General features: G+C 37.8%; 1 protein-coding gene across 4 annotated transcripts in view; it reads left to right on the top strand.

Annotated features, from left to right (window-relative positions):
* Positions 1-13,389, top strand: part of fbxl17 (F-box and leucine-rich repeat protein 17) — a 725,386-nt gene extending 711,997 nt beyond the window's left edge. For all 4 annotated transcript variants that reach the window (XM_069892541.1, XM_069892540.1, XM_069892527.1 and 1 more), the window contains exon 10: positions 12,431-13,389. In XM_069892541.1, coding sequence (XP_069748642.1) covers positions 12,431-12,568 — 138 coding nt within the window. In that variant the 3' untranslated portion in view covers positions 12,569-13,389. The remainder of the gene's footprint in view (positions 1-12,430) is intronic.
* The last annotated feature ends 293 nt before the right edge of the window (positions 13,390-13,682 follow it).

The following is a 13,682-nucleotide window of genomic DNA, read 5'->3' as shown; positions in this document are numbered from 1 at the left end:
TGTGGAAAATAGGAAAAGTAATGTTGGGAGGAGAAAGTAAAAAATCAGATGGTGCAGTGAGTTTTCGGGTCAATGATCTTTTTGGCTTGGCTTCGCGGACGAAGATTTATGGAGGGGGTAAAAAAAGTCCACGTCAGCTGCAGGCTCGTTTGTGGCTGACCAGTCCGATGCGGGACAGGCAGACACGATTGCAGCGGTTGCAAGGGAAAATTGGTTGGTTGGGGTTGGGTGTTGGGTTTTTCCTCCTTTGCCTTTTGTCAGTGAGGTGGGCTCTGCGGTCTTCTTCAAAGGAGGCTGCTGCCCGCCAAACTGTGAGGCGCCAAGATGCACGGTTTGAGGCGTTATCAGCCCACTGGCGGTGGTCAATGTGGCAGGCACCAAGAGATTTCTTTAGGCAGTCCTTGTACCTTTTCTTTGGTGCACCTCTGTCACGGTGGCCAGTGGAGAGCTCGCCATATAATACGATCTTGGGAAGGCGATGGTCCTCCATTCTGGAGACGTGACCCATCCAGCGCAGCTGGATCTTCAGCAGCGTGGACTCGATGCTGTCGACCTCTGCCATCTCGAGTACCTCGACGTTAGGGGTGTGAGCGCTCCAATGGATGTTGAGGATGGAGCGGAGACAACGCTGGTGGAAGCGTTCTAGGAGCCGTAGGTGGTGCCGGTAGAGGACCCATGATTCGGAGCCGAACAGGAGTGTGGGTATGACAACGGCTCTGTATACGCTTATCTTTGTGAGGTTTTTCAGTTGGTTGTTTTTCCAGACTCTTTTGTGTAGTCTTCCAAAGGCGCTATTTGCCTTGGCGAGTCTGTTGTCTATCTCATTGTCGATCCTTGCATCTGATGAAATGGTGCAGCCGAGATAGGTAAACTGGTTGACCGTTTTGAGTTTTGTGTGCCCGATGGAGATGTGGGGGGGCTGGTAGTCATGGTGGGGAGCTGGCTGATGGAGGACCTCAGTTTTCTTCAGGCTGACTTCCAGGCCAAACATTTTGGCAGTTTCCGCAAAGCAGGACGTCAAGCGCTGAAGAGCTGGCTCTGAATGGGCAACTAAAGCGGCATCATCTGCAAAGAGTAGTTCACGGACAAGTTTCTCTTGTGTCTTGGTGTGAGCTTGCAGGCGCCTCAGATTGAAGAGACTGCCATCCGTGCGGTACCGGATGTAAACAGCGTCTTCATTGTTGGGGTCTTTCATGGCTTGGTTCAGCATCATGCTGATAGTGTTAAGAAAATTACAAAGAAAAATAGTGGGCAGAAAAATCAAAAGAAAAGGTTACAGAAGTCACTAGATATTAAAAGGACAAAGAGCATCACTTTAACTTCCACATAGATTGGGAAAATCAAGTTGGTCGTGGGAGTCTGGAAGAGGACTTCATAGAATGCATCCGTGATAGCTTTCTTGAGCAGCATGTTAAGGAACCAACAAGAGAAAATGCTCTCCTGGATCTAGTGTTGTGCAATGAGATAGGTAGAGTAAATTATGTAATACTCAGAGACCATCTGGGAAATAGCGATCATAGTATGATTGAATTTCTCATTCAGATGGAAGGGGAAATAGTTAGATCTAAAACTAATATATTATGCTTAAACAGGGGTGACTACCATAGGATGAGGGAGGAATTGGGCAGAGTGGACTGGGAGCACAGGCTAATTGATGAAACAGTTGAGGAACAGTGGAAGATTTTCAAAGAAATATTTTGTAATGGTCAACAAAAATATATTCCGGTCTGGAAAAAGGGCAGCAAGGGAGGGAAAAATCAACCGTGGTTAACAATGGAAATAAAGGAGAGTATAAAATTGAAGGCGCAGGTGTACAAAGCTGCAAAGAGCAGTGGGAAACTGGAAGATTGGGATAACTTTAAGAGACAACAAGGGGTTACAAAGTGGGTAATAAGAAATGGGAAAAAGGATTATGAAAGTAAATTGGCACAAAATATAAAAACAGAAAGCAAAAAAAATTATAAATATATAAAACAGAAGAGGATGGCCAGAGTTAACATAGAACCCTTGGAGGATGAGAAAGGAAAACTGGTAGCAAAAAATGAGGAAATGGGCGAGGCATTGAACAAATATTTTGTGTCAGTCTTCATGGTGGAAGACATGTCCAGCATGCCCAAGTGCGGAGTTAAGGATGCGAATGTTGGGAAGGGCCTTGATAAAATAGTTGTTACAAAGGAAGTAGTGATAGAGAAACTAATGCGACTAAAGCCAGACAAATCACCTGGTCCTGATGATATGCATCCAAGGGTTCTGAAGGAAATAGCAGAAGTTATAGTTGATGCATTGGTGGTCATATACCAAAATTCTTTGGATTCTGGGCAGGTCCCAGCAGACTGGAAGACAGCAAATGTCACACCACTTTTTAAGAAGGGATGTAGGCAGAAGACTGGAAATTATCGGCCAATTAGCTTGACGTCTGAAGTTGGAAAAATGCTTGAAGCCGTCATTAAAGATGAAATAGTGAAACCTTTGGAACATAAGGGTTCAATCAGGCAGACACAGTATGGTTTTAGAAAGGGAAGATCTTGTTTGACAAACTTCTTAGGATTCTTTGAGGATATAATGGGTGCGGTGGATAGAGGGGAACAGGTTGATGTTGTATATTTGGATTTCCATAAAGCGTTTGATAAGGTGCCGCACAAGAGACTTATCAGTAAGTTACAGGAAAGTGGAGTCCGGGGAAGTATATTGGCATGGATCGAAAATTGATTGTCTGACAGGAGACAGAGAGTCGGGATAAGTGGAAGTTTTTCAGGTTGGCAGAGAGTGGTAAGTGGGGTGCCGCAGGGGTCGGTGCTAGGCCCACAACTGTTCATCATTTACATTGATGATTTGGAGGAGGGGACAAAATGTGGTGTAGCCAAGTTTGCGGATGACACCAAATTGAGTGGAAGAGCAAATTGTAATGAGGATGTGGAGAGTCTGCAGAGGGATATAGTTAAGCTGGATGAGTGGGCAAAGGTCTGGCAGATGGAGTACAATGTTAGTAAGTGTGAGGTTATCCACTTTGGCAAGAAAAATACAAGAACTGAATATTATTTAAAAGGTGAAAAACTACAGCATGCTGTTGTGCAGAGGGACTTGGGAGTGCTTGTGCATGAATCGCAAAAAGTTAGGTTGCAGGTGCAGCAGGTTATTAAGAAGGCAAATGGCCTTCATCGCTAGAGGAATTGCATTCAGGAGTAGGGAGGTAATGTTGCAACTGTATAAGGTACTGGTGAGACCTCACCTGGAGTACTGTGTCCAGTTCTGGTCTCCATATTTGAGGAAGGATATACTGGCTTTGGAGACAGTCCAGAGGAGGTTTACTAGGTTGATCCCTGGGATGAAGGGGTTGACTTATGATGAAAGATTAAATTGTCTAGGATTGTATTCGCTTGAGTTCAGAAGAATGAGAGGAGACCTTATAGAAACATATAGGATTATGAAGGGTATGGATAGGATAGATGTAGGAAGGTTTTTTGAGCTGGCCGGGGAAACTTAAACGAGAGGACACAAAATCTCAAGATTCGGGGGAGTAGATTTAGGACAGAGATGAGGAAAAATAGTTTTTCCCAGAGAGTAGTGAATGTTTGGAATTCTCTATCCAGGGAAGTGGTTGAGGCTGCTTCATTAGACATATTTAAAATTCGGTTAGATAAATTTTTACATGATAGAGGAATTAGGGGATATGGGGAGAAGGCAGGTAGGTGGAGTTAGGTCATAAATTAGATCAGCCATGATCGTATTGAATGGCGGAGCAGGCTCGATGGGCCAATTTTGGCCTACTCCTGTTCCTACTTCCTATGTTCCTATATGCTTTCTTCACAATGACATTAGTTTGATGGGTCCAGGAAAGATCTGCTGAGCCTCCCAGGAATTTCACATAAGCCTCTAGTTCCTAAGTTTTTATTATCTCCTTGTTTTTTTTGCCAAACAACAAAAAGGTCATAGCAGAGGAAAAGACCATTTGGTCTGTTGGGTTTATACTGGCTGTGTGCAGCAACTATCTGGCTTGTCCCACTTCCCTGCCTTTTCCCACTAGGCCTGCAACTTCTTTCTTCTCCAGCTCTGTTTTACATACCACAATTAAATCACTCTGCTTTTGCCCCTAGCAGTGCCTTCCACATTCGAGCCACTCATGAAGTAATAATGTTTTTGTAAAATCGTTTTTGGGCTATTTCTCTAACCTGCCCTCTTCAATCATTGTCCTCCATCCTTTATTACATTGTATTCAAAAATCAATTTCAAACATTGGTCCTTCTCAGCAGCCACATAATGGAACACATATGCAAAGCTAAGAATTCATCCATTTCAGGGCTCTAATTTCTTATCAGCCACTTTATGTATCTTGACATAAGTTGTGTGAAAAAAAAAGATAAAATTATTCAACTGACCGAGCTGGATTATTCTGATACTGCCCCCGAGGGTGGCATTGAGAGTTGATTGTACACAATGTTAATCTTCATGGTTGACCATTGATTTTACATTTTCACAATTTATTTATGCCCAATTTCTTTCCATCATTTAAGAAATTGGAATCTTGTACCCTTTGCATCATCAATATTGATATGTTAAGCAGTTTCTGTTCAACATTCTCTGAACTTATTCATTTGAGATTTATAACCATGCTTGCTGATATATTATGGAGTATTTTGACATAAAATATGCACTTGTAATTTGCCTTGATGTTGCATTGTTCTATTATGTTCCTTTATCATGTATATAATACATCTCTGATTTTTCAATTAATGATTTTGTGTCAGTTTAACCTCATGCATTTAGAAAAAAAATAAAAATAAATAATTCAGCCTTTCATAAATAAATAAATGAGTTAAAATTTGTCCAAGGCAGTTGTGAAATAGCAGCTATTTTATACCACTTGGTTTTCCTCTACACTCTATGTTCTAATTTCACTCGCGTGAATGAGAAATTGAATTTGAAGCATGAAAAATATTTGAAAATAAATTGCACAATGGTTTAAAAATGGATATTCATAGACACACTAATCGTAGACTGCTCTGACATCAAAATAAGTATGGTTTTCCTGTTGCAAGTCATCTTATGTGTTAATTGTTTTGATCATTTCTATTCAGTTACAGCTGTGTGCTGTTCAACGGCTGTTCGGGCAATGTCCAATCACATATACATCTGTGATCCCATAATTATTCAGTTACTGGCCTATTATATCCCCACAGTCCTGAGTCAGTCCCAAACTGATTCCACAGCCCCGCTGTCTCCCCAGAGCCCCGTGTCAGTCCCCACATTAATCCCACTGCCATCTCTTTACCCTCAATCCCGTGTCAGTCCCCTCACTGATCCCACTGCCCCTCTCTCTCTCTCTCTCTCTCTCTCTCTCTCTCTCCACAGACCTGTGTCGATCCCCTCACTGATCCTACTGCCTGTCTCTCTCCCCACAGCCCTGTGTCAGTCCCCATACTGATCCCAGTGCCCTCCTCTCTCCCCACAGCCTTATTTTGGTCCCCACACTAATACCACTGCCCCGCTCTCTCCCCACAGTCATGTGTCTGTCCCCACATTGATCCCTATTTACAAATACATTAAAAATTTTACCGATGCACTACAGTATCCCATATACCTTTGCTAAGTGTATAATATGGTGTTCGCACAATGTCCACATCACATAATGCCTAATTTCGGGGGACGTGGCAAGATGGCGTAGGGAGCGGACGTGCCTTCCCGGTCTCCCCCAGGCAGTTATATAAATACCCGTTTTAAGAATATTTCTTTTCTGTTAAAAATCTTTGTTTTGTTTATCAATTGTTTTTAGTTTAAAATGGCAACAAAGATTAAGGAAAATAGAGTTCAAATACAGAACAAAACTACACTCTCCGACTTTGGAAGAAACTCGGCCTACTTGCCCAGACAGAACCACGGAGTCAAGGCTGGAATCTTCTTAAGAACGGAGCTCATTAATTGGACTGTCGGATAAGCTGGCCTTGGACACCCCTCTGAAAGATGGTGATGAATATTGATTTGAAATGTTTTATGAAGATAAATTGCAGTAATTGGCATTGGTTGCCCGTGAGTTTTAAAAATCCAGATAACATTAAAGTTTATTAGTGATTTTTTTTGGATGGAATATCAGAAGGATGAACTTATTATCTATAAATACAGAACAAAATTACATTCTTTGACTTTGGAAGAAATTTGACCTATTTGCCCAGACAGAGCCGGAGTTGGTGCTGGAATTTTCTCAAGAACAGAACTTATTAAAGTTGATTTCGGACTCCTTTTTGAAAGATGGCGACGAATGTTGATTTGAAATATTTGAAATATTTTCTGAAGATAAACATATATATGGAACTCCTTGACCTGCAATAAGGTTTATCAGTGATTTTTTTTTGGATGGAATATTGGAAGTGAATTTATTATCTGTGAGTATGCATACATTGCAAACAGATTTTAATAGTTTTGAAAAGGTTTTTTTTTAAACTAAACAACAAGATCAGTTTAATATTGAGAAAATTGGAAAAAACGGAAACTTTATTAAATTTGGAAACTCAGTAGAAAGAAACTATGAACAAGATTGATGATTTATAAAATTAAAGTCGAAGGAGCAATGTCCAAGAAGAGTTAAAAATTTTGAATAAGTTTTTCTTGAAAATAAACAATAATTTCAACTTAACATTGAGAAGATTGACAAAGTGGAAAATTTGATATTAAATTGGGAAACATAGAAGAAAGAACTTATGAATAACATTGATGCTTTAGAAGATCAAGACCGAAGGAATTATGTTCAAGAAAATTTTAAAAGATTTGAAAAAACTTTTTTTGAAAGTAAGCTACAAATTCAACTTAAGACTGAGAAGAATGGAAGATTCGGTGTTGAACTGGGATGTTCAGAGGTGTTTTAATTCAGTGGATGAAATTCAGGAAGACTTGAAAAAAAATTTTTAAAAAAGCTTTTATTGATTGTAAACAATGTTTAACTCAGTGTTGGGAGGGTGGAAAGGGTGCAAAATTTAATATCAAGTTTGGATTTTCAAAAAAAAGAGTTTATGAATAAGATTGGTTAAATTGATGGACCGGGGTTTTATGGATATAAGAAATGATGATCTTTCGGTTTATACGTGTATTTTGTCTGCCTGAGGGGGGGTGGGGGGGGGAGGGAGTGGTACTTCTGCTCCCGAAAGTCATATGCCACTTGTGGTTTATACCACACCCATTTGGGTTTTTGGGAATTAACCACCACAAGGTGGTTTCCTAAGGGGTTAGGGGAGGTGGAGGGGGGGTGAAAATTTGAAAATTATTTAGTATCTATTATGTAATATTATATTAAGTCAATTTGAAATGAATGTATGGAGATACTATAAATAAATTTCAAAAAAAAAACATAATGCCTAATTTCACAGGATGTATCATGGGCGTTAAGTGGCACATCCTTGTAGTGTACTATTATCGTTTTTCTTTAAAAGTCCCTGTTCAGCTGCAGCAAGTAAGATGTATATGACAATATCTGCGCTCTCCAACTCTAATCATTTCTTAAACACACTATGCTAGAAGAACTCAGCGGGCCAAACAGCATCAATGTAAGAAAAAGAAAGGTCAACGTTTCAAGCTAAAGCGCTTTATTGAAACTGACGCTGGTTGGCCTGCTGAGTTTGGTTGGCTTCAGATTCCAGCATCTGTGTCTTGGATCATTTCAGCTTGAATGACCTCCAAGATGAAACTATGTGTAGTCCCACTCTTATCTATCTAAACATACCTTGACCAATCAATTATTTTATGCCCCTCAGTTAAAGCATGCACTGACATGATGTTATTATATCTTCCCAATTTATCTTCCAATGCTTCATTGACAGTTTGGCCATTTAGCATCATTATTAATGAGGATCAAATACTTTGCACCATAAATTGGGAGGACCAATATTATGTTTAATTTAGACTAAGCTTCAGTTCGGTCTTTTTCAGAGTACATTGTTCTACTTGGGTCATCTTGTCTCAGGAAGTATTTATCGTCCTTGGTGGGAACGTAAGATAGATTCATCAAAGTGCTACCAGACCTGAAAGGGTAAAATTTTGATGACAAGTTACATAAAATTGGCCTCTATTTCCTGGAGCTTACATTGTTGAGAAGTACTTGACGACGGGCTCAGGCTCAAAATGTTGGTTATCCTTTACTCCCCAAGATGCTGCATGACCTGCTGTGTTTCTCCAGTACTTTGGTGTTTTGCACTACAATCACAGCATCTGCAGACTTTTCTGTTGACCTCCAATACTGTATCCTTAGGTCTTTTCATTCTAGGTGTTAAATCAACTACTGCTTCTTTTAGTCCATCTTGGCTATTACAGGATTTTTTCATCAATATCTTGCTCCCTAGAATTCTGCTTTCTAAACGCTGTCTAATATTGGATCAGTAAAACATATCATTGAAACTTTCAGTGGTTCTTCCAAAGGCTGTGAAATTTTGAGGAGCACTAATTAATCATCTGAGGTAGGTCAGTACATGCCAAACTGAAGGTAGTTTCCTTGCCCATGTTTGACCTGATGTCATGTGACTTCATAGGACCTGGAGTCAATGTTGAGAACTTGCAGCACTGCCTCCCTCATGCATGTATGCTATTTTGCTGCCACCTTGGGTGGGTCTCTTGCACTTCTGGAACATGGACATGGCCAGGTCTTGTGATGAATGATCTAACACTTTGCCTATGGTTCTGTGAGTGATCCTTTGTTAGGAAATTAGTTAAGGTAAGGATAAGTATCTCATTTTGTTCTATTCAATGTATAACTGATGTAAAAAATTATACTGAACACTAATCTATACCTTACAGTAATAGTGTTAGTCATACAATCTCGACATAACTCCATCCATCTTCGTTCATTAATTATAATATTCAAATCCATCTCCCACCTTTGTTTAGATTTATAAACATGTTTAGGAGTTCCTGTTTGTTATAAAGTGTATATTATAGAAATAATTTTTTTTAATACTACCCTTTCTAATGAGATTTTCCACTTCACTACAAACAGCTAATGTCATAACTGCACCCAGTTTTTCTCTTAAATATCTTCTCAATTGTAAATAACAGAAATGAGCATTACCAGATATCCCATATTTATCCCTTAATTGTTGAAATGACAGCAATTGATCTCACTCATAACAATCTTCAATATTCTTAATCCCTTTACAGGACCAAATGCTTAAAAACTAATTATCCTTTGAAAAAGAAATAAGATCATTTGGAAATAATGGTGTCTAAGGCGACGCACCTCCCCTCATTCCCATTTCATCATTTATCTTATTCCACACATTAATTGTTTCAACAATGATGTTTTTTTTCACCAACCTTTAATTTTGAATGCCATTTATATATAAATTCCTCTGCTACTCTCTCTCCTATTTTTTACGATTCTATTTTAACCCATTCCCGGTTTCTCTCTCCCTCAAAGAAAAAAGTAAGAAAGCTGGTTGATAATAATTCTTAAAATAAAAAGTTGGAATCCTCCCAATTCATACTTCCATGTTAGTTTATCTATAGAAACTCGTGACATCTTACCCTTCCAGAAGAATTTTCTTACATATTTATTTAGATTCTTAAATAAATTTTGAGGCAATAATATTGGCAAAGTTTGAAAAAGAATATTGTATTATTTTAATGTACTGTATAGATTAATGTAAGTTATAAATTAGGTCAGTATAATTTTTTACATCAGTTATACCTTACTCTGCACAGATTGAATAGATATATCGATTGAATGTTTTAGAGGTGGGAACTTTCTTGCATTCAACATGGTCATATCCAAGGTAAGATTTAGGAAACTTTTTTAGAGCAGGTTACTAATGTAGCATTTCCACAGAATTCAGATTTAGTTTTATTGGGGAATATACAAGGGACAAGACCTAAATTAAAATTATCAGTATTTTAATTGGAATTTGTTAAAATTGCATTGGCAGTGTCAAGAAAATGCATTGCAGTGACTTGGAAATCAGATTTACATTTGGGTATGGAAAGAAGGAATGCAGAAATTCAGAGTGGTATCCCTTTAGATAAAATTGCATATAGTCTAAGAATTAAATATGGCATATTCTTTCAAATATTATGCATAAATATGTATTAGCCTTCTTCCTTCCCATTGAGCCCTGTAGAGTTCTTCTCTCAGTTGACTATTTAGAAGATTGTTTAATGTCCTGTGGGTGTTTAATTGTGCATCCCAGAGCAATCCTTGAAAATTTTTCTTCTTTTTTTTTCTTAGTTTTATTATTGTACTTTTAAATAATTTTGTATGGGAGTGGGGGTATTGGTGAGTTAAAGAAGGGAGTGTGTGTGTACAATGTCTTGTGATTTTTGAATTTTATTGTTGCTATATTTACCAATTGCTAACTACATGTATGAAAATTTTTAAATAATCCCTAATCCCTGTCTGAGATTAGGGGAATGGTTTTATAGACACCATGATAACAACCTTGTTTTAAAAATATAATTTATTTCACAGCTATGTAGGCTATTAAGCTTATACACTGCTATAAATTGTATAATTTATTAAAAATATTTTTTATATTTTAAAAATGTTAAGAACTGATTGTTTTAATAACATTGGAAAGACTATTTTCATCTTTGAGTTGTTAAAATTGTCAAATTTAAATGAATAGTCCATTATTTGGCATCTCCAGGGTGCAAGCTGAAAATTATGCATTTGACATTAATGGTTGTCAGTTCTTTTAAATAGTGTAAATAAATTAATGTCTTAACTGTAAAGTTATATGGTAATAAACAGAAAAACATTAAATGTGATCTAGAAAATTAATGGTAACTGCTCAATTGTCTAATGCCCAGGTTAAGGTTAAAGAGAATTTATTAAAGAAAATTCAGAGAACTAATATTCTAAATATTCAGATCCCACAGTGCTATTCTGAGGATTTGAATTCAGTGAATAAATAAAGATGGACAATAGGCAGTGATTTTCAAGCTAATGCAAAAATGTTATTAATATAACCATGTCACCAAGGGTCCTGTCACTGAGGTTTGAACATTCTCTGTTTGACTGCGTGGAATTTCAAAACAATTTTAAGCCATTTTTGAGGGCTTTGTTTTATCTACCGCTTTACATTGTGACAGAGCATATATAAATGTTTTTCAGAGATAAATTGGGAAAGATTTGTTAGAGTAGGTCACATACAAACACTTTAAAACAGATCTTATTTGAAATACTGGAGCTCTGTTAGACATAGTGGCTTCTTGCACCTTTTTGCAAGAACTTTGAAGAGTGTTCAAGAGACATCACTAATGGATTATTGTTTATCAAAGGCAACAGATGAAAGAGCAGGCTGGAGCCGCTGCTGTCTGAGAGTCTGCTGATGTAAGAGGGTCATGTGGTTTTGTAAGCAGAGAAAGTAAAACAGGTTTTCTCTCAGTGTGTGAGAGAGAGACACACACAGAGATCACTCTGTCTTTCAGCCAGCAAGAGCAGCTGGAACTGAAACAAGAAAAGCTGGCAAGAAGCCCCAGTGTGGAAAATGGCCTAGTCACTGCCCTTGTGGTTCATGCAAGAGGAGAGGACTGGCTGTCTAATGTTTCATTTGGAATAAGAGAAACTAAAAGGAATTCTGTGGTGTCCTGAAAGAAAGAGGTTATCATCTGGAGAACCCTGATGGGGCAAGTTTCGTCAGCAAGACCCTGAGGTGACTGATGGAAGTACATCAGTTGTGGATGTCCTGGAACAACCAATCTCTCTCTGAAAGCCAACAAGAACCTTCCTGAGTGGTAACCATTTACCTTTCGAGCACCAAAGCCTGGCGAACTTTATACATGTTAAATTCTGTGCACAGTATAAGAATTACCTACAACCAGTGAACTTAGAGGAATGAGAAGTGAGATTGGACTGTGAACCAAAGAACTTTTCTGAACTTACACACACACATTACATCATACACGTGCGCTTAGAATTAGAAGGGGGTTAAGTTAGGTTAAAGTTTGATTCTGTTTTGATGTTTAAAGATAATTAAAAGCAACTTTTGTTTAAGTAACCATTTGTCTTGGTGAATATCTATTGCTGCTGGGTTTATGGGTCTTCTGGGCTCATAACATTTTATGGGGACTCGTCTGTTGGATTTGAAAATTTGAGTTTTGTGATTTATTAGTTAATTGCCTGTCAAAGTGTAAATTTACTGATTCATCGCATGGGTTAAAATACCAAGCTAATCTTGGGCGGAATTGTACCAGTTTTAATGCTCTCGTGGAACAGAAGAGTTAGTCAATCGAGAATGATCCAGTGGCCCCAATGGAAAATGTACACATGCAAAAATATAATGATCGTAAGGACAAACTTGGTAAGAACAAAACAAAGGTTTTGAACTAAAGTAGCTCCCACAATTAGGTGCCTAGTTTATTACTACCATTGCCTACAGATCTATGTCACAGCATGAGCAAAGGAAGGAAAAAAATCAAGATTTTAATATTTTTCTGTCATAAAATCTATGTTTTATAGGTGAATGAAGAGACAGTAGAGCGTCTAGTTCAAGAATATCCACATATCACCTTTAGCACTGTAATGCAAGACTGCAAGCGAACGCTGGAACGAGCCTATCAGATGGGATGGATCCCTAATACTTCAACAGCATCATAATGCTTTGAATAATTCTGTGTAAACGCATTGTGCATTTCTTGTAAGTCTCAAATTCTTAAATACAGTAAAAGTTGCAAGAGACTTCAAATATTAAGATGCGTTGAACTGAATTAATAACCACAAAAAGAAAGTACATTTCCATTTTTTCTTCCTTTTCTGACAACCTTTTCCCTTTGAAGATTGAAATCATGGATTTGTAGGTGTCCATGGAAGGAGTTTATTTTTAAAGAAAAATAATAATTGGGAGGAAGTATTGCCACCCAAGTCGTTTTATTTTCTGAATTATTTCACGTGATTTGTCTTTTTGTCTTTGAAACAGCTGTAATCAAACTTACTGAGATGTATATACAGCAAATTTAAAGTTTTTAAAAAAAGTTTCTTCCACAACATACTCTCTGCTGATAGCTACATCTGAGCCCCTAATGGATGTAATAGGACTTTTCAAATTTGACTATAATCTGATCATTTCATTTGATTATGGTCTTGTTTAACAACTCCTCTCTCAGTTAATCCCTGTTAAGATAACATCTCATTTATTAATAAGATTGGTTAAAAAACTAATTTCCATTTCATTAAGCATCACCATCCTTGAGATTATCGATTACTACTGATTTTTTTTTAATTGCAATGATTTCACTGTAGGTAGGAGAATCAATGGAGTGTTTTCCCCTAAATCCAGACCCGTAGTCAGTAGGTACAATAATGTTTGATGTACTTTGTTATTGTTTTTACATTATTTTACCTACACAGATGTTCAGAACTACTTTGTGTAGGACAATTTTTATAACACAAAAATCTAAATAAAATTAATTTTTGCCAGATATACAATTGTTGTAAATATCATGCCTGAACACTTTATTATGTAACTGTCCTGAAAGGTAATAATCCAAATTGTGTTATTTAAGACTTAACTTGAAACAGACATGTTCTATGAAAAAGACTACAAATTCTAAAACCTTTTGTCCAGTTTTACACAAAACACAGAAGTGCTGGCAAAACTCAGCAGGTGGCACAGCCTCCATAGGAAGTGAAAGCAAGAGCCCTTCATCAGCACTCAGGAAAAACAGGTCAAGGTCACGGCCTGAATAAAAAGGTGGAGGAGAGGAGGGAGAAA

This window comes from Narcine bancroftii, chromosome 1 (genome assembly GCF_036971445.1).
Source record: "Narcine bancroftii isolate sNarBan1 chromosome 1, sNarBan1.hap1, whole genome shotgun sequence".
Lineage (NCBI taxonomy): Eukaryota > Metazoa > Chordata > Chondrichthyes > Torpediniformes > Narcinidae > Narcine > Narcine bancroftii.
This window is presented reverse-complemented; position numbering and strand designations above follow the sequence as displayed.